The sequence below is a fragment of the Dermochelys coriacea genome, chromosome 7 (assembly GCF_009764565.3).
Source record: "Dermochelys coriacea isolate rDerCor1 chromosome 7, rDerCor1.pri.v4, whole genome shotgun sequence".
Lineage (NCBI taxonomy): Eukaryota > Metazoa > Chordata > Testudines > Dermochelyidae > Dermochelys > Dermochelys coriacea.
Genome location: NC_050074.1, coordinates 36,954,613 through 36,974,638, shown reverse-complemented (window position 1 = coordinate 36,974,638; position 20,026 = coordinate 36,954,613). Strand labels below are relative to the sequence as shown.

The 20,026-nt window shown below is 40.2% G+C and overlaps 1 protein-coding gene across 21 annotated transcripts in view; it reads right to left on the bottom strand.

Annotated features, from left to right (window-relative positions):
* Positions 1-20,026, bottom strand: part of IQSEC1 (IQ motif and Sec7 domain ArfGEF 1) — a 711,560-nt gene that overhangs the window by 23,561 nt on the left and 667,973 nt on the right. For all 21 annotated transcript variants that reach the window (XM_043518057.1, XM_038409151.2, XM_038409166.2 and 18 more), the window contains 6 exons: positions 17,847-18,008; positions 10,853-10,975; positions 9,812-9,978; positions 5,361-5,500; positions 3,304-3,333; positions 628-753 (listed from right to left, as the gene is read on the bottom strand). In XM_043518057.1, the coding sequence (XP_043373992.1) occupies positions 628-753; positions 3,304-3,333; positions 5,361-5,500; positions 9,812-9,978; positions 10,853-10,975; positions 17,847-18,008 (748 nt within the window). The remainder of the gene's footprint in view (positions 1-627; positions 754-3,303; positions 3,334-5,360; positions 5,501-9,811; positions 9,979-10,852; positions 10,976-17,846; positions 18,009-20,026) is intronic.

The window sequence follows — 20,026 nt, the reverse complement described above, 5'->3', positions numbered from 1 at the left end:
TAGTCTCCAAGGTGCCACAAGTACTCCTTTTCTTTTTGCTGAGTCCCATGGAAATCAATGGGAGTTCAAAGCACCAAGCTCCATCCAGATAGTGCTCAGCTCCAAGAAGGACCAAGGGCCAGATTTTAAAGGTATTTAAGTGCCTAAAGATGCACCTACATGCATAACTCCTACTGAAATCAATAGAAGTTAGGCACCTAGGCGCTTCTGAAAGTCCCGCTAGGTGCCATCTACACCTTAGGCACCCTAATATCTTTAAAAGTCTGGCCCCCAGCCTTTAGCAAGATCTGAAAAACATTTGCATTTTAGAAAGCTGGACCTTATAAGCAAGAAAATCATCATCATGTCACAGAAAACCTGGTTGATAGTGCTAGCAAAGCTCTCTAGCAAAAAACCCTTCAGCCATGGTGCCAAAAATATGCTGATAAGACTATCAGGGCAAAGGTTAAGCTGTCTCCCTCTAAGTAAAGATAAACAAATGAATGGCAGCAGAAATCTAGCAATGAAAATATAGTTTTCTACACACTTCTTAGTATACTTAGGAAGTCTCTCTACTTATCAGAATCTGTGTGCTAATAAAAGCTTATCTTAAAAAAAACCCCAAACATTGTATCTGAAAATACATACCACAAGGAGGTCATTAAATAAAAATATTTCTCGTTGGTGCAGACCAAGCTTCTGAGGTTTATTTGGGTCTGGAACTTCAAACAACCTACAGTAGCAAACAAGTCTCCGGTGGGGTAGAGAGAGAACCTATGGTATACAGAAAAGTACAAGGCTGATCTCAGTTAATAAAGAGTATCTTTCTTGCCTGAAGTCTTTATGATTATGCAAATACTTCTAATATCTTTAGTTCTTTAAGACCAATAGTAGACTGTTTTTCATCACAGGATGAACAATTTAATAACACAGATATATCTGCTGCAGAGTTGAAACAGATCCACAACATAATGAAATCATTAGGTCAGATATTCTGTAGAGTCTTGTATCCTGCACATTGAAGCCAATGGGAGTTTTGCTATTGACTTCAATAGGAGCAGGAGCAATCCCTAGCTTGTATAGCTATAAAACATTGAGTAAAATAAAGCAGAAAGAATGATCACAAAGCAAATTGTTTCCATTTTGCTGCACACTTTTAAATATCTAATACCAAATAACAGGGGATGCAAAATTATCTCACCTTTTGTGAGATGGTGAATACACCAGGCTTTGGTGGGTTTGTTTTTAATTGTTTAATTCTACCTATGCATTTGTAACATCAAGGAAAGGTGGCATGCACATCAGGAAAACATAAATGCATTTTCAGCCTGACTTCTTTTCTCATGCTGATAAGAAAACCAATATTAACTTCCCACTTTCTACCTTGAAACATTCCTGCCTACAGCATCTACAGAAAATAGTTATTCTGAACCTACTGAGACTTCATGTCTTTCAAATGCAAATAAGATTATTCTGCCAATCATATTAAAAAGGGATGTTTTAAATTTATATTTTCATATAAAGCATAGAATATTCCTTTGTACCTAGACTTGTTTTTTTTTATTTTAAATGAACTATTTTATTACCACCTCTGATTCTGTATGGGAACAATATGGTTTATTAGGCCAAGGAAGCTGAAAAGCAGAGAGATTATTAGTAAGTACACACTATTCCTCTAAATCAGTGGTTCTCAAACTTGTTCATAGTATGGCCTATATTTTAATATAGAAACTGATAAATGGACACCTTCCCCTCCTCTTTGTCATTTCAATGGGTGAAATCCTGGCCTTATTAGAAATCAATGAGATTTTTGCCACTGACATCAATCATGCCAGAATTTCACCCCCAATGCCCCTGTGGCATTATATTAATTACTTATTCTCTTGGGGTTTTTGCCAGGGGAGGAGAGTTTTAAAACCTGGCTAATGCTCTACAGGAATCCGGCTGGCAGAGAATGCTAGAGAAAAGGTGCTGAATCAGTTTTCCCTAGAGGTCACCCTTTCCCACTTTTGGTGCTGGACTAGCTGTTGTGGGCTGCCACCAGAGAGGGCTTAGATGTGGGTTATCATTCTCCCCCCAACTCCAGACAGACTTACTTCCCCTTGGGGCTGGCAGCCTGGCATCTTGCACTGCAAGATGACAGACTGTAAGGAGTAAATTGAACCTAATTAATTTAGAGTTAACTACAGAGAGACCTACATATGGAATTAAACTGAAAGGAAAATGTATTCATTCTTAATAATCAACAGAAGTGTCCTCCAGAGCATTTCCATAGTCTGCAGGCATTGCTAAACACACACCTAGGAAGTACTAATAGATACTTTCATTAGACTATTGAAATAAAGCTTTCCACCACTCTAATAAGGCTTCCATGTTGACTGTTCATGCAAGGACAGCAGGAGGCAAGCAGATTAAAAGCAATGCAAGTGAGAAGTAACAGGGAAGTATATTCTCTGGATCATCCTAGAATAAAATAATAATGCAAAAGAAAATGATCATAATAAAAAAATCATTAAAAGTGAAATTTGTAAAATGACATCTAATCTTTTGACAGAAGGTGCTATGTTGTACAAAGCTAAGTCAGGTGATGGGGAATTAGCGTTTATATTTGCCTTTCACTGTCTTAAAATAAATTTTAAAAAATGGTTTTTACTATTATTGGCAACACTAGCCTGAGATTAAAATAAGTGGAACTCTTCATTAGGAGATTCAATTTTAAGAATACAATTGAATTTGTGTGGGACTTCAATTTTTATTTAATGCCTGTTGTACTCATCTACCTTTAAAAAAAGAGAGTTGCAAATTAATTGGCAATATCCTCCTAGGAAACAAACAAACAAATATTGAAACATACTAGGAATAGTTGATAAGTGAGAGCTAGCTGATAAGGTGTGCCTTTTGGGGCAGAATCAGTGCGATTTTCATTTTTACATAGGGCACCCTAGATAGATAGTCTGGTGACAATTTGAATTAGTAATGCACAAATAAAAAAAGAAGACAGAGCATGAGAAAAAATAAAATCTAAAAAACTCTAGGCAATGAAATATAAACAAACTACACGAATCAAAAACTTTAATTCTTAGCAAATCTTTATACCTTAGAGCATGAACTGACTTCTGAAGGAAGTGTTGGCATGTTTTTGCTAAGTCAACAGTGAGAAAAGTTTGCTTAAAAGATAAATAAATTGAAAGAAGCCTACATTTTGAAAAAGCCAAAAATACAGCAGAAAAATTTTAGAGTTAGTAAGGGATAATCCTGAATATTAAACGGCTTCTGATTAGTGTGGTTTATAAAGCATGAATCGATATGAAAAGGAATACCTACACAACCAAGTCCATGATGCAGAGATCCAATCTACAGTAGAAAGACACATACAAGTTTATTAAACTTCAGAGAAACACAATACTGTATCATAGCAAGTAAATACTTCATGGTCTTACTACTACTTACTTGACTAAACTCCTATAAAGTAAAAACAAACATTTCTATGAATATATGTGGCTATTTCCTGCATTTTCTTTCACACAGTAAAAAAAAAAAAATCTCATCAAATGCACCTGATTCTATGAAAAACCACTGCTTCCAGAAAGGGACATTTAACAGCCTAACTCCATTGATTGCATGAGCTCAGCAAACTACAGGATCAAGCCCTGTGTCTGGAATGCTATGTGCCTAAACCAGACAGGAGCAGAAATACATACAAATACTATCAACTGAAAGTTTTATATGACAATAAATATGACCCCCCCCCCCAAAACACTTACTGTTGAACAGTCAAGAAGTTTTTCCTTTCCCCCTGAAGCACATGGTGTAAGACACTATTAGCTTTCTGATATTTGGTGACACCTTCCCCCAGTTCTTCTAGGGGGTCTTCAGTTCTCTTTCATGCCCTGATTCCCCTGCTTTAAACCAACTGGGATAGTCTCAGGTTAGATAAATAATACTTAGCATTGATCTTCAAAGCTCTTTACAAATAATTGGGCAAATCTTGAGATCCTTCCTCAGTTCCTAATCTGTCCTTACTCACCTAAAACTCCCTATGGCAGGTAACAAGTTGAAGCTCAAATGGTAGCCAAGGATCCATTAAAAACTGTAGCACAACCTCAGGAGTTAGAAGGTCTGGGATCTACCTCCAGCTTTATCACAGATCTCCTATGTGACTTTGGGCAAGTCATTTTCAAAAAAAAAAGAAAAGGAAGACTTGTGGCACCTTAGAGACTAACAAATTTATTTGAGCATAAGCTTTTGTGAGCTACAGCTCACTTAATTTGTTAGTCTCTAAGGTGCCACAAGTCCTCCTTTTCTTTTTGCAGATACAGACTAACACGGTTGCTACTCTGAAACCTGTCATTTTCAAAAGATGCTCAACTTGAGATCCCCGTGGACCTGACTTTCAGAAGTGTTGAGTATCTGGAGCCTCCACTGACTTCAGCTGCAGGTTTGGGGGGGATCCAAAAACCAAGGCACCCCAAATTAGTGGACATTTTTAAAAATGTTGTCCTGAATTTCTCTGTGCCTCAGTTGCCTCATTTCTAAAAAGGGGATAAAAATATTTCCCTCCCACACAGGGATGTTGTGAAGAGAAAGTAATTAACAATTGTGAAGCACTTCAAGATCCCTGGATAGAAATCAGTAACTAAGTACAAAACAGTCAGAATCATACTCAGCACTTTTGTGAACTAAGTAAATATTATTATCCCGTTCCTACAGATAGAGAGCGTGAGGAAGAGGAGTTAAGTGAATTGCAAAGCCTAGAGAGGGAGGGAGGAAGCAAATGTCAGAACCAGCATTAGAACTCAAGAGAACTTGGTTCCCAGATTATCTCTTAGACCATAAGATTACATCACTCTCTGACACAGATCTTCTCTCTTTTAAACACTGGCTTGTACAGCCTGTTTTAAGGAGGAGGAAATACTGACATCAATAAAATCTTTAATTAAAAGGTATAAAGCTGAAATATGTTTTTCTAAGACATCACTTTGCAGCAACATGCTTTTGAAATATAATCACTGAAGATTATTAAAATGCAGACATTTCAGAGCCAAAATTCAGGATTGGAACTAACAGGGAGAATATGTGGGTAAAACAGGTACATTTTATAATCTTTATTTAAAAAAAAGATTTGTGATATTCATAACCTCAGCATACACAGATGTGCACTACTGTCCAGACTAGAGTGCAGAGAAATGTTCACTTGCTTAGTGAAAGTTATGAAAACAAGGCCATCTTTGTAGCAATTTTATTACATTGACATACTTCCCATATTTTGTCATTGTCCAGTCCAATTTATGTTTACAAGAAGCCTCAGGTAGCATCCCTTGCCCTGCAACTCTCAGTCACCTGGCATAATCAGCTTAAGTTTTAGTGCAAAATTAACGTACTGGTTTCTTTCCTACGATGAGTTTTTCGACCTTTTGGACCTGGGATACATGATCTTCATTTGTCTTCAGTTCCCGTTTGCGGATTCGCTCATATATTCCAATCAGCATCTCTCGTGGGATATCTTCACCATCATCTACACCTGCAGAAACCAACAGCTTTCATTACCACTTTGGCTTACAATGACCTGACTAACACACACTGGCTCCTCTCCACACTTACAGCTCAATAATGTGGGCTTCTTAGCAAGAACAAGAAAAGGACACAGGTACTGTTTATTTACCTTAGTAACCATAAAGAAGGAGTTGCCTTGTTTATATGGATCACTAATATACCTGTTAATCTAAGTAGTTCTGTTCCATGACCTAATATAGTCAAATAATCTTTCAGCCAACAAGAAGTTGACGTAGTCTAAATCCTTTTCTGATGCACTGTCATTTTGCCAATCTTACAGCAGAAGAAAACACTGTTATATATTAAAAAATAAAAAAAGTGTTACTTTTCACCCCCCTCATCACCACCACACATCCACTGATTGAAATATTTTAATTGTGAATTATACTTTTGATTTTTTTTTTAAATTACTAAAGCAAAATTTGCCCACAACAAGAGCAATTCCCTAAGCAAACCTTCATAGTTACTAAGGCAGATGAAATAAAAAAACCCCAGTATCTTAAAGTTTAAGTGAATTTAATGCAGATGAAAGTTACCAGATAATGTTCTTGGACACTAAATTCTACCTTTGTCCCAAGAACAGTATAGCATAGGGCAGAACCAGTACTATCATTCCAATCTGCCTCATCAGTGCTCCTCAGCCCTGGCCTGCAGGGATCAGCTCTACAGGTAAGATGGGAGTGCAGTCTTCGTGTCCGTTCAGTCCTTGGCCCCTCTCTGCGGAGACTACTAGCAAGGGTGCCAATCAAACAATGTGCATTGTGGTGGTGGTTTTGGTGAGGGGGACATTTGTCTAGCAGGAAGAGAATAAGCACCCTGAGCATCTCATTCTGCAAGCAGACCTGCCCGGGTAGGTATACCTTTGCACCAACACACACAGTCCCAAGGAGTATGACTCATTTCACAAAAGCCACCTAACAGTTTTCACATTCTGGTGACTTTCAGTCACTAATGACCTCAGCTGAATTTGGACTAGTGAACCAGAAGTTCTGAATCCCACATCCCAGATCAAACACTTTTCTCTCCCATTTTTTAATAAACTATTCATTTAAGTCATAGCCACACATCTTATACAAACCAAACTAATAATACACATTATTCTCTCTCTCTCACCCATCTCATTTGCTAGATCTTCTACCATAATTAATAACTATTATCCAGTCTGAGATGACATGTTAGACACCTATCATACAAGCGTGCTGGTTAATGATTAAAATAATTTTAGCAAATCATTTCTTGTTTTAAATATTAATTTTGAGAGAATGCAGTTTACTCTAGAAGAGCATTTTGCACTAATTCACATCAGTCTTGTTATCATGCTGTTTTAATTTTTAATATTGAATAAATTATTGAGAGTATTCTAACAAGGGCAACAGAATCCTGGAAGTTGCTCCTGAATTCCTAACTTTCATGAACAGAATCCAAATACACCTTTTGCACATCAAATCTGGTGAGTAATTTAAAGCACGGTTCCTCAAATGTTTTAACACGGGCTGGACCACATCTTAACAGATATCTCCCCTCCCATTCGTGCTCACCTTCTTTCCCATTTGCAAACACATAACATCCTTGTGGCAACTACAGCAATTGCTTACATAAGTAGTCTGATGACACAATTTAATCTTTTCTTAGCAGCTGGAAGCAAGGGGGAGCTTGCACCATGTGAACAGCTGCAAATGCTCCACAGACCATAGCCGAAGACCCATCCATTCATTACAAATTAGGAACAATATAGCCTACTAGACTGCTCTCTATGACAAAAGTTATATATAAAAAGCAATAGTAGGGATCCAGTAAGAGGGAGCCTCTAGAAACACCCTAGCTCTGATAAAACACTCAAGAACATAGCTGCTAAATGAGTATAAAAGGTAGAAGTATCAGGCCATTTTCAACCTTATTCTTCTGTAGACTTTTAACTAAAATGACAATACTAAATTTAATCTCGTTTAGTTTGCACGCTACACTAAAATGTCTGCCAAGGACAGCGTGCGATACTGATTTATAGGGAATGAAATGGACAACCGACACTTTCATTGTCAAGATCTGAAATTCCAGAATACATCAGTATCCGTGACTTAATCAGCATCAAGATGAACCAACTGCATCTGTAGATATGAAGGGAAGATTGGCAACTGTCTGAATTATGTAGACCTAAGTCTGGCCAGTAGCCACTAATGAACTCCACTGCCTTCTTCCTACCATGCAGCTAACTACACTGTGCTATGGAGAAAAAGGTGTTTTGTTGGTTTTTTTTTACAGCATCTTTGTGCTTACTGCTGGCATAGCTCCTGTGTCTGTTCTGCTACTGCACTAAGCCCATACTCTACCACAATCAAATGCTACCAGTCACAAGAAACACTATGGATTGGATTGTGCCTGACCCTTGCATGGGAGTTGAGGTGGGAGAGGGCAAGCATAAGCAGCCTTCTCTTTATTGTGCCCTTCATGCAAGGACCAGAGATAATCATAGTCCCTCCTAGTGCCCCCTGGGGCATCAACAACCTGAAAAGGTGTGGGGCGGGGAAAAGGTCCAGCACCCTAACAGAGCTGGCCACTATGGAGCTGTAGATGCTGAACCATCCACTTCCCATATACATGCTGCAATATGTCCACTCCTCCCAAGTTCAACCTCAGGCCTGGGTAGGGGGTGCAGCTCCACACTATCTGGGCTTGTGTCTAACAGGCACAGTCTGGTTCTTTATCTGTGGCACAGAGAGCCAGTTTAGGTCAGTACCAGAGCTGGGCTTGCAAGCAAAAGGTGGAGGGAATTCAAAAATATTTTAAAATAATGTTGCTCTTTTTTCTAACAAGCCATGCTCTGGTGAATGGGACAAGATTTTGCATCTCTGGGGAGGGAACCAGCATATAATGTGGGGAGATATGGGATATAGTTTTGGTGAACCAGGAAAGCAGAAAAGTGTGGGATCTGACTGTGGGTTTCAGAGCGCCAAGGGCTGGAGGACAGATTAAATCTCTTGACTGAAGATCACTCTTCAAGTCATGGAATGGGGATTCCACATCCACACAGATGCAGAATTCAATGCAATTGGGTTAGCTGGGTTTCAGTTTCCTTCCCACTTGACTTTTACAAGGGCCTTAGAATTGACTTTTTCTCAGGGATTTAAAGCCTCTGTTTATTTCAGAAGGCCTTCAGCATGGCACACTGATTATTTTCCAGACTTTTATATATATTTATGTGTTCACAGCGCAAGTTATCTTAGGTAACATTTGATGGATGGGGGTCTAGCAAACAAAGTTGTTAATTTCCATCTCTGAGAACATGGATAATCATTGTGGATATGCAGCTCCCACATTAACTCTCATTTAATATGAGTGGGAGAGTTCTTGGTTCATGGAGGACTAACTTGTCTGTCTGGCAACAGACAGAAAAGTTTATCCTGAAAGCTTCCTTTGAAACAAGGCAGTGAAAGAAACTTCATTTTAAAAATGAAATTCAAGATTTTGGAGAACGCTGCAAAAGGTCTTACTTCTAAAATTCTGTCAGCAACGAGGACCAGTGTCCTTGGTGATGGACTGGTCAACAGAGGCAGAAACACTTCACAAAAGGTATGAGTACGGAAGTCATTAGTGGGCTTACCATGTAGTTACCTATCCCTGTCTACACACTGTACTCCCCATTTCACAAACACTGGCTACATCATCCATTAAACACTACTGATCTTTGTACCTTCTTTCATTTGTTGGACAACTTTACTATATAATAGGTTTATTCGGCCTCATTCATGTATGTAAAATTACAAACTTTATGAGCTACCATCTGACTACACAAAGGGTGCTAACATGCCAAATTTCAATTATATCCAGGAAATTGGCACATTACAGAGATGTGAATACAAGATAGAAGATATTTATAACATATCTCAAGGGATTTGGGAATAAAAGACTGAATAGAAGTTCTTTATAATGAGGATGGAATATGGATGATGAAGGATTATAAGCCTAATTCTGCTTTCATATTATTTTAGGGATAACATTGCTGAAGTCAATATATTCACAGCAGTGTAAAAGCAAAGTAAGTAAAATCACAAGTAGGCTCTTTATATTTTATCTCTATATATTTTAGACCGTATCTGAAGTAGATTTGCTTTTAGGATGGTTAAGGAAATTTATATATATTATTTATATATATAACATTTTATAAACAATTTCCCTAGCCATCCTAAAAGCAAACCTACTTCAGATACAATTTAATATCTGATATATTGTAATTTCCTTAAAAAATAAAAAGCTTTGCTGACAATCATTCAAGTTTTCTCACCCCTTAGATTCTTAACAAAATCTTCAAGCTTCATCTTGCGTTCTGGTTTCACATTTGGGCTATACATGTCTGTGTTTAACAATATGATTGCGAAAGCTAGGATGAAGATGGTATCAGGATTTCGGAACTGTCTCACAACGCCGGGATTGCAGATACAGTATCGCTGGCTGTAAGAAACAAAGGGGGGAAGTAGGCCAGAGTTAACAAAAGCTGTGTGACTAAAACCAAATCAATGAACTGTTACATTCAAGAGGCCAAGTTTGGTATCCTTTATACTTCATACACATTTAGTTTTCTATAGTACTTCTCTGCCCAATCACATTCTCGGAACTAACATCCTAGAATGCTGAAGGCTTAAGTTTTCCATTTTTCAACCAGTGAACTCATTAGCCAGACCAGATCCTCAATTGGGGTAACTTCATTAACTTCAATATTCTGCTGACTCCAGTGGAGCTACACCTGCTTATAGCAGCTGAGGATCTGGCCAGGATTTTTACATTTATATTTTAGATGGTTTACATTTTTTCCTTCCACAATAAAGAACATTTGTGTGGGCTTTAATAAATTAATGCTCTTTGCCCCACTGTGCTAAACTGCTTAACAGAAGATTAAAAAAAGTACATAGAGATACTGTAAAATGTAAACAAAGTCCAATGCCTTGATGTACAGAAACCAAGCTCCTAAATTACAACAGTGAATTTTCAGGGACAGATATTTGAAGTTAAAAAAAAATCTTGCCAATCATATATATATAGATTTTGGAGGGAATTTTTCAATTTAGAAGTACAGCTATATTATATAAAAGCATAAAAAATAATTACACTAACAATATGCATTAACAATAGCACATAAAACTTCCTTATTCTATATTTAATGTATAAAGTAAACACCTACCATCATGTAACTGCATAAAAAAATCCCTATTGTTCTCAAAGGCAGCTTAATAAAGCAGGGAATAGCCTAACTCTACCCAACCTCCCTGTCTCACATGTGACAGCTGGATCACGTCAGGTGCTCTGACAACTTATTTCAGTACCATACCTAAAAGCTTCAATGAGTCGTTCTACTTTCTGAGCTTCTCCTTGAACACGGATATGAGCCTGAAATTTCCTGAGTGCTTCATCCAGTTCCATTGCTGAGAAGTCCATCTCATCCACAACGCAGCTAGGACAAAACACATTCTCATTTGTTCTTTGCCCTTCCAACAATATATAATTATTCAAAATACATTATATAGAAAAAAAAACCCTCCAGCGTCTTCAGCATTCCCCCAGTTCTAGTAAAATACAAAGCCACAAAGACGTCTCAGAACATCAGCATATTGCAGTAATTGTCCATGAAAGCATAAGAGGAGAATTGTACGGAATACATCAATTAGGAGTGGGCAGGCAGGAGAGGGAAGAGTAGATGTAAGCAAGCTATTAATTTTTCTTCATTGCAGAGCTGCTGATGTGACGGACGCTGATCAATGTAAACAACTCCACATTGCCATGAATCATGGTCAATTTTGTGTTCTCAAATCAGCAAATTATCACCAAGCAGCTCTAATAAAATAATAAATAAAAAGATTTTACAAGGATTAAAATACTGACTCCAACAGCTGCAGAAAATAGGATATCCTATACCAAGTGGCTGTGGGTTCAAGAATTTATTTATTTATTTAACAGCAGTGTAAATTTTCTGGCTTTGCATGATATTTTTATGGGATATCTCGATTTTTTTGCAGTAAATCTCATCTCATCTCATCATTCACCACATCCTTCAATTTACTCATGCTGAACAAGGCAAATATCTTCTTGCTTGGGATAGACAGTACTGAGAACTATTAAAACAGGATTATCACTGATCAAACTATATCACTCTAACACCTTGTTTAAAATCTACTTTCAAATCAGAGAGTCATGGGTTCCTTTTCTTCTAACTTGGCTTTTAGGTTTTAATAACCAAACATGCATCACTGCAAGTTATAGCACAGTAACGCCGATGCTACAATAATGAAGTATGATCCAGGTTAAAAGGTTTGTTATTAAATGTATTGATGTACAGTGATAGACTAGGATACACATTTCTCTTGCAGGATGAAGCACTGTGTTACCACAGTTTAATTCCAAAGCCCGTATTCTTTCCTTCTGTGCAAAAGTGCAGGAGAGAAACAAAGGAGATGTGCACTCCTCCAGGTTCATCCCTAGAAGGACAATGTTGATTCCACAAACACAACAGAATCACTATTGTAAACTCTAGAGGTTTGGAACATCACTGTCTCTTCAACACTGCAGATTTATTCATTCATTTATTTACTTATTTAAAGGGGTGGAACAGCAGGTACCTGGACCAGCGGTGGTAAAGTCAAATAAAATGGAAAGTGAAGATATTTGGGGTATCTGGATCTCCAAATATCCTTGGCCAGCAGCACAATGGGAAGCTTCCTCCATTATTCCTTCCAACATCCTTTCATCAGCAAGAGGGACAGTAGCTAAGCTGCCAGTGGTTAGAGCCCATAACTGTAAGTACCAACTTCAATCAGCATTAGCTTTCCATGATTTTTACTCCAGGTCTTCTTAAATTTTTGTGGTGTGTGTGTGTGTGTGTATGTGTGGAGGGCGACATGCCACTTAGTATGGCTTCTTCCTGGTGGCTATTCTCTGCCTGCCGTTTCTTTGCAGACCTTATGCAGAGTGAAAAAAGAAGGGTACAAAGGAACACCCATTCAGTTGCTTTTCCCCATCAGTGTAACACCACAACCGCTTCTGAGGGTTAGCTCCCTACTGTACTGCTGGGGAGAGCACAATGGTCTTAAGGCTTTATGAAGAATTCTGTAATGGATGTAACTGAAAGGAGGAGGTTGTAATACACAACACCATGTTTTCCAAATGTCACTTGGATGCTGAGAGTTTTATCTAACTATCCACTCACACTGCTAGACATTTGTTTTTTTAATACAAATCCCATTTGTTAAAAGAAAGTGCATAGGCAGATAGATAGTCAGATCCTCAGCTGTGCTGGTATGGCATGTGTGACAGGGTCGGGCCAGATGGCTACAGGAGAGTGACAGATGGCAGATATATTACCCAGGGAAAAGGGACCTACTCAACCTGGGGCTAAGGCAACAGGGAAGGTTCCAGAACAATCAGGAACTTTCTGGAAACAATTAAGACAGACAGGCTGATTAGAACACCTGCAGCCAATCAAGAAGCTGCTAGAATCAATTAAGGCTGGCTAATCAGGGCACCTGAGTTTAAAAATGACCTCACTTCAGTTTGTGGTGTGCGAGGAGCTGGGAGCAAGAAGCTGAGAGTGAGAAGTACAAACATTATCAGACATCAGGAGGAAGGTCCTGTGGTGAGAATAAAGAAGGTGTTGGGAGGAGGCCATGGGGAAGTAGCCCAGGTAGTTGTAGCTGTCACACAGCTGTTACAGGAGCCACTGTAGATGGCTGCAATCCACAGAGCCCTGGGCTGGAACCCAGAGAAGAGGGCAGGCATGGGTTCCTCCCATCCCTCGATCCCCACCAGCTCCCTACTTGATACCGGAGGAGTTGACCTGGACTGTGGGTTCCACCAGAGGAGAAGGTCTCTGGCCTGTTCTCCGATCCACTAGGTGGATCAGCAGAGACTGCGGGGATTGTTCTTCTTCCTTCCCCATGCTGGCCAGTGATGAGGCTAACTGAATGAATGGCAGATTTGAGCCACGAAAGTGGCCAAACTGAGGGCTGCCGTGAACCTCTGAGGCGAGCAAATCCGCCAATAAGTGCAGGACCCACAAAGGCAGAGGAGGAACTGTGTCACACATGGCAGGAGGGAGAAAGGTGTCTTTATGGCCACCAGGGGGTACTCTAGCAGTCAGGGATCACTGCAGTACAGCAGTGCTCTAGCCATTCCCCTTGACACACCTCATATCCTGGCAAAGGGTATAGCATCAAGTCATTATGCCACCCAGGGAGACCCTCACATTAGGGGAATCCCCAGATAGCCAATTATGAAGCACCGCAAAGCAGCTGGAGAGTGGCAATGATCCAGCCCAGAGTCTGAAATGTAGATTGTTTTCTTGGAGGTTTTCAAAATTACACGGTGAAGACATTTTAAAGCAATTAAATGTTCCCATGCAATATATGCATGTTTATGCTCATGTATGAGAACCAGGAAGTGCACCGCAATGGCAAATGAAATATATAGTCACAAGCACTCAAAATAAAAGCATCAATCATGGAAAATAATTACATGTTTAACATTATTTTTACTACCTTAGCTGCTGCTATTATCACGGGAGAATGGAATCGTGTTTCAAGTATGATTTAAGCCACGATTTTAAGTCTGATAGCATGTCTTTATCACAGATGGAAAAACAGTCATCATTTTGTTGTAGCGCAACAAAGAATGCGTGTGAACATCCCTAATGGCAGGTCGGCTTGGTTAAAACCGTTGTGCTTTTTTGCTACAAGGCTCAAAGTGCTATATGTGAGTCAATTAGGCTATCTTGGGGTTGCCTCAGAACACTATTTTTTCTTAACATGACTGGGGCAGGTTATTTTAAGAACAGATTAATTGCAGCAAAAATACAGTCGAGAGGTCATAGGCAGATCAATGTCCTTTTTGGCAATTTACCCATCCAGGAAATCTCATCAAACATACACCATCTGGCTATCAACGAGATTCTTACTCAATTTTCTGCTAGGTTGCCCAAGGCACAGTGAGGTTAAATGATTTGCCCAAGATCACAGTGAATCAATGACTCATTTTAGGTTAGAATCCAGCCTCTTCCTTGCTCACCGCAGATTAGACAATACGCCTTCCTTGGAAAATCTTCACCCCAGTCTAATAGAGGCACAGATCCAGGGAATGGTTGCAAATGGTTAGAGTGGGCCAGCCAGACTTCCTGCTGAATGCCCTGATTGGATGAACTGTTGAATTGAAATCTGCCACTTCTTTAGGGCAAGACACTAAACTTCACTGCATACCTTTGTGTAGAACCCACATTCCCTCTTCAGTTACCTCCTCCTGCTGTTTGAAAAGTAAAGATGAAGCTCTTGAACCAGAAGGTTTACAAATAAAAGGCTCCTGGGCCCTGTAAGCAAAGATCTATGGTGTGTGTATAAATGCAAATAAACTATACTAAATACACTGTTCAGCTTGCACAGTTGAGACACAGAGGTTCAGGATGAAGAAGCTTGGTCCTGCCAGCTGCTGCTGCAGGGCAGGCAAGGTCCCCTTCCCCCGCCTCTTCCCCCAGCATGCTGGGTTCCTGCTGCCAAATCAGCTGATGGCCCTTGTGCGGGAGAGGGAGAAGCGGAGCCTCGCTGCTCTGGGGAGGAAGCGGAGACTAAGTGAGGATGGGGCCTTCCAGCCCCCTGCCATGAGCTGCTCTGGGCAGGGGGCTGGGAGCACCCCCTCAACCCTAGCCCACATCCCTACACCCCTCACTTCCCCCCAACCCTCTGCCCTGACCCCTACACTCCCCACACCCTGACTCCTGCACCCCCCTCACATGCCCCCAGCCCTCTGCCCTGACCTCGGTGCCCCCCCACATGCCAGCCTCCTGCCCTGACCCCTGCATCCCCCACAACCCCAGCCTTGACTCCAGCACCCCCCACACATACCCAGCCCCCCCAAACCACCTGCCCTGATTCCTGCACCCCCCTCATTCTCACCCCAACCCTGAGCACCAAAGGGGAGCTCCTGCACCCCCCCACATTCCTACCTGCACCCCTTGCACCAAATGGGAGCTGGCCAGGTAAGCACTCCAAACCCAAACTTCCTGCCTCAACCGTGAGCCCTCTCCCTCATTCTAGCTCCTGGCCAGACCCTTAACCCCAGCCTGGTCCTTCACCCCCAGCCCTGTGCTCAGCGCACTCCCACCCTCATGTCAGCGCAGAGAGAGGAAGAGAATGGGCTAGAACCAGGGAGAAGGTACGTACCCACTCTATGTGGGCAGGGCCGGGATCCCAGACCGGCAGTGGGCTGAGCAGGGCCGGCAGCCGAGACCCTGGCTGTCAGGAGCCGGCGGACGGAACCCCAGACTGGCAGTGGGCTGAGTCGCTCAGCCCACTGCCAATCTGGGGTCCCGGCCACCGGCCCTGCTCAGCCCGCTGCTGGTCTGGGATTCTGGCTGCCAGCCCCTTGCCAGCTGGGGTCCTGGCCTCACGCCCTGCTCAGCCTGCTGCCAGCCTAGGTGAATGGAACCCCAGGCTGGCAGCAGGCCGAGTGGGCCAGTAGCGTAAGATCAGCATTTTAATTTAATTTTAAATGAAGCTTCTTAAACATTTTGAAAACCTTGTTTACTTTACATACCACAGTAGTTTAGTTATATAAATATATAGACTTATAGAGAGAGACCTTCTAAAAAACATTAAAATGTATTACTGGCACGCAAAACCTTAAATTAAAGTGAATAAATGAAGACTCGGCACACCACTTCTGAAAGGTTGCTGACCCCTAGACTAACCATTTGGGACAACTGACCTATGCCTACAGTCCCAGATCCTGGGGTCAGGTGATGACATCAATGATACCTTCATGGGCAGCTGGAAGAGTTCACATGGAGCATTCTGCCACACAAGAGGTCCCCATTGATTCACCCCAGTGTTTAGGAAAGCAATGATACCACAAAGCAGCAGCACTGCCAAAAGCTCATGCTTTTCAAAATCATGACTCAGATCTCCAAAATTATGAAAATGGCTTAAAAACCATGAGATTTAAAAAATAATACTTTGGGGGTTCTTTTACTTTGCTTTCTGGTTTTTGTGGCTTTAGGGGGTCACGTGTTAAGGATTTCCTCCATAGTGATTAGGGCTAGAAACGTACTTAAAAAAAATAAATGCCCAGGTTCTCATGTAATCACATGGCTCCTGGAGCTTGGCTTTAAGAGAAACATCGACTACCATGAGATTTGGGATAACATCACAAGAGGTTAGTGAGTTAGTAATGTTGAGTGGGGCTCCTTGGGCCTGATTCACCTCCAGTAAAGTCAAGGGAAGATTTTCGATGGGGGCTGAATTAAGCCTCTGTTGACCAGGCTCAGAAAGTGATTTTCCAGTCGTTTTTAAACTTAAAATCCTCCACAGGCCCTAAAGCCAGGAAAGGCATTCAGTCCTCAATAAGGAGTATTTCTATGCAAATCTCAGCAATTTTTTGCAGTGGTCTTGGCCAAAACTGTGAGCTTAGAATTTTTGTTTTGTCTTTTTACACTGGGAAAAGGGTATTTTTCCCCACCATGTACCCGATGCAGTTACATAGCCTGTTAAACATCTAACTGGCTGTTTGTGCAGTAAGTGGTAATTCTTCATGCAAGTCACATGCGCACAAGTCAATAAATCTGGGGCAAGATGCAACGAGCTTTGTCATTGAGCACATCATCTATACTGGTCTTGAAAAGCGTCGCTGCTAAAGGAAATATCAAATCACTTAAAATAAACAAAAGCAACCTCCATCCTTAACAGACAGTATCTGAATAACCTTAACCAAACTGTTGGTGAGTGTAATTTGCTGCTCCCCTTTTGCAATAGGTTTTTATCTAATCCCTTGCAAGAAACTGGTTCTCAGACACCCTTATTAGACAAATGCCAGCATAAGAAGTGTCTGTGTATCTATAAAATAGTAATGGTTATTTTCATGTTCCTTTACTGATGAAGTGTCATATAGCATATAATGGGTTTTGGTTGTTTTTTTTTTTTAAATTTCACACAGTAAGTTATTTCAGAGCTCGAGGAAGGAAAACGGTCTCAAAATTAACAGATAGTCCTCCCCAGTGAAATTACAACATAAATTTAGAGCAAATGTGAATTCTATAGTGTATATAAATCCTTATAAGCATCCTACTTGATCAGTTTTGTTGAGAAATGTTAGCATTGTTGGCAAGTAAGGTAGAGTATTTATTTTTGCCAGTTCTTTGTTATCCTTACAGTCTGGCAGTTTTTTCGTTGAAAACAAACACTTTCATTCCATGCACAAAATATTCCATGAGCATTAGCCCCTTTAAGTGTCCCACAGGGCACACCGTGAATACCTGAGTGCTCCATCCCATCCCCTCACACACTACTCACTCCAATACATCTCGGTTGAACTGCTTCTGTCGATTGCCCAAAAACTCTCCAATCATCTGTCTGCTGAGTCCTTTCCTTTGCAGGAGAAAATGGGCGACACCAACTGGAGTGTCCGGCACAAAACCTCTTTCAATTAGGTACTGGACTCCTTTTTCGGGTTTTCTAGGGAGAAATATAAACACAAAGCCACTTATTTAATTTCCTTCATTCCCATGTGCATTTGAATTTTTCCCAAAACCTCATCTATTCATAGACTAGCTGAGTTAGAAGATGGACTGCTGTAGTTTTAAAATAATTGTAGTCATATTGTAAAACCATAGAGTTGTTTTATTTTTAAATTATGTATTGGCTTTGAAATGGATCTTCAAGGTGAAGAGGCACTGAAAATCTCTCCAACTGCATTTCTGCAGTACTCATCCAAACTAGGTTGACCCTTCTCCCCGATCTTTCCAGGAGCTAGGCTATCCAATCACAGCACGTAAGAAGCTTCAGAAGTACCACGGAAGTTATTACATCATAAGCCAAAGTCTAGAATGACCATCAACATCAGATACCAAACTGAAGACATACCTTGTGCTATCAATGAGAGAGCGCCATGTCCTATGAAAACAATTAAAAAAAATCTAACATATCTAAATCCCAGAGTATGCGGAAAAGTAAGAGGCATCTAAGATGATGCAACTCACAAGCTGAAAGACAAGAAGAAAAGAGCAACAGAAAATGCAATTACTACAAAGGTAAATCAAAGAAGGGGTAACCTGCTCCTTTAATTTACAACTTCTTCCAGCTTCTCAAAATATACATATACATATGACTATTAGATTCTGATTCCTTCACAATCATTTAATTCTATGTAATTTACACTCTTTTCTACACCTCCAAATTTAGCTCTGCGTGATTTCAGATCCCACAAAAATGAAAAGTACGCAGCTATTTTTCTGACAAACCTATTAAATGGCGAGGATTTCCTGTTATAAATCTGTGGCTTAGGCAGTCATATATTTTTTGCTCGCATTTTAAATGACAGAGTCCTGCTCACAGCATAAACAGTATGTTATGTTTCCAGCGCTGCTACCCAGCAGATGTCCGCAATTTGTAATGCAATACTTTCACAGCTCCAGTAGTTTCATTGCCTTCTCTATTTTCTAAAGACTAGGACACAATGGACACCTGTAAAAATGAATGGTTTGCAGCTTTCTGGATGAGCAGAAGGATATTGCATTTCTTAATGCTAGTGAAATCAATTTCAAAGAACAAGGTGACCCTGCTATTTTTATACAAGGATGATCCAACAACCCTTTCCTCACATTTTTTTGTTTTGTTTTTAACACTGAAAACAACATTACCAAATAACCCAGTATTCAGTCCCCATTTTCTGCGACATAACACTATTACACATTTGATGCCCAACTAAGGGTTAGGCCGATCAGAAAAATATATGTATTTCATCAAAACTGAGCAGTCTCAAAAACAGGTTTCAGAGTAGCAGCCATGTTAGTCTGTATTCGCAAAAAGAAAAGGAGTACTTGTGGCACCTTAGAGACTAACAAATTTATTTGAGCTGTAGCTCACGAAAGCTTATGCTCAAATAAATTTGTTAGTCTCAAAAACGTTAGACTCAGAATCTCTTAAATCAAGTCTGGTGGCTCTTTTCATTTGAAGTTAAAGAAGTAGTGTATGCAGTTACCACATGAGGACAAATTTGTAAAATAATCCTCCCCTAATCCAAAACAGTTTTCATCAGAAGAAAAATATTTAAGAGCTGCATTCTTATATTCTTGAATCATACTTCAGAATTCTGGATGTCCCTGAACGTCTAGTTTAACACCACAAAAAAAAAAAAAAAAAAAAAGTCTATGACAGGAAATTTTCCCTACTAGTGAACTTTCCATTCCAGCAGTTACTAAGCAAGGAAAACAAAGGACTAATCAAAAAAGTAAGGCTTCTCCCATCCACCAGAGACTGTATCTTCTGCAGATTGAGAAGATATTTGATAATTTTTCCCAGGCTAAATCATAACTTTACCTGCTTTCATCTTTCCCCCCCTCAAAGAAAAACTCCAAACCAAAAATTAATGTTAATATGATCATGAAAAGAGTAGCATGGGTGTCTATCCACATTCCTGGAACTTCTGGAACCCCAATTTACATGTAAGAAAGTTTACACATTGGGATTTTCCT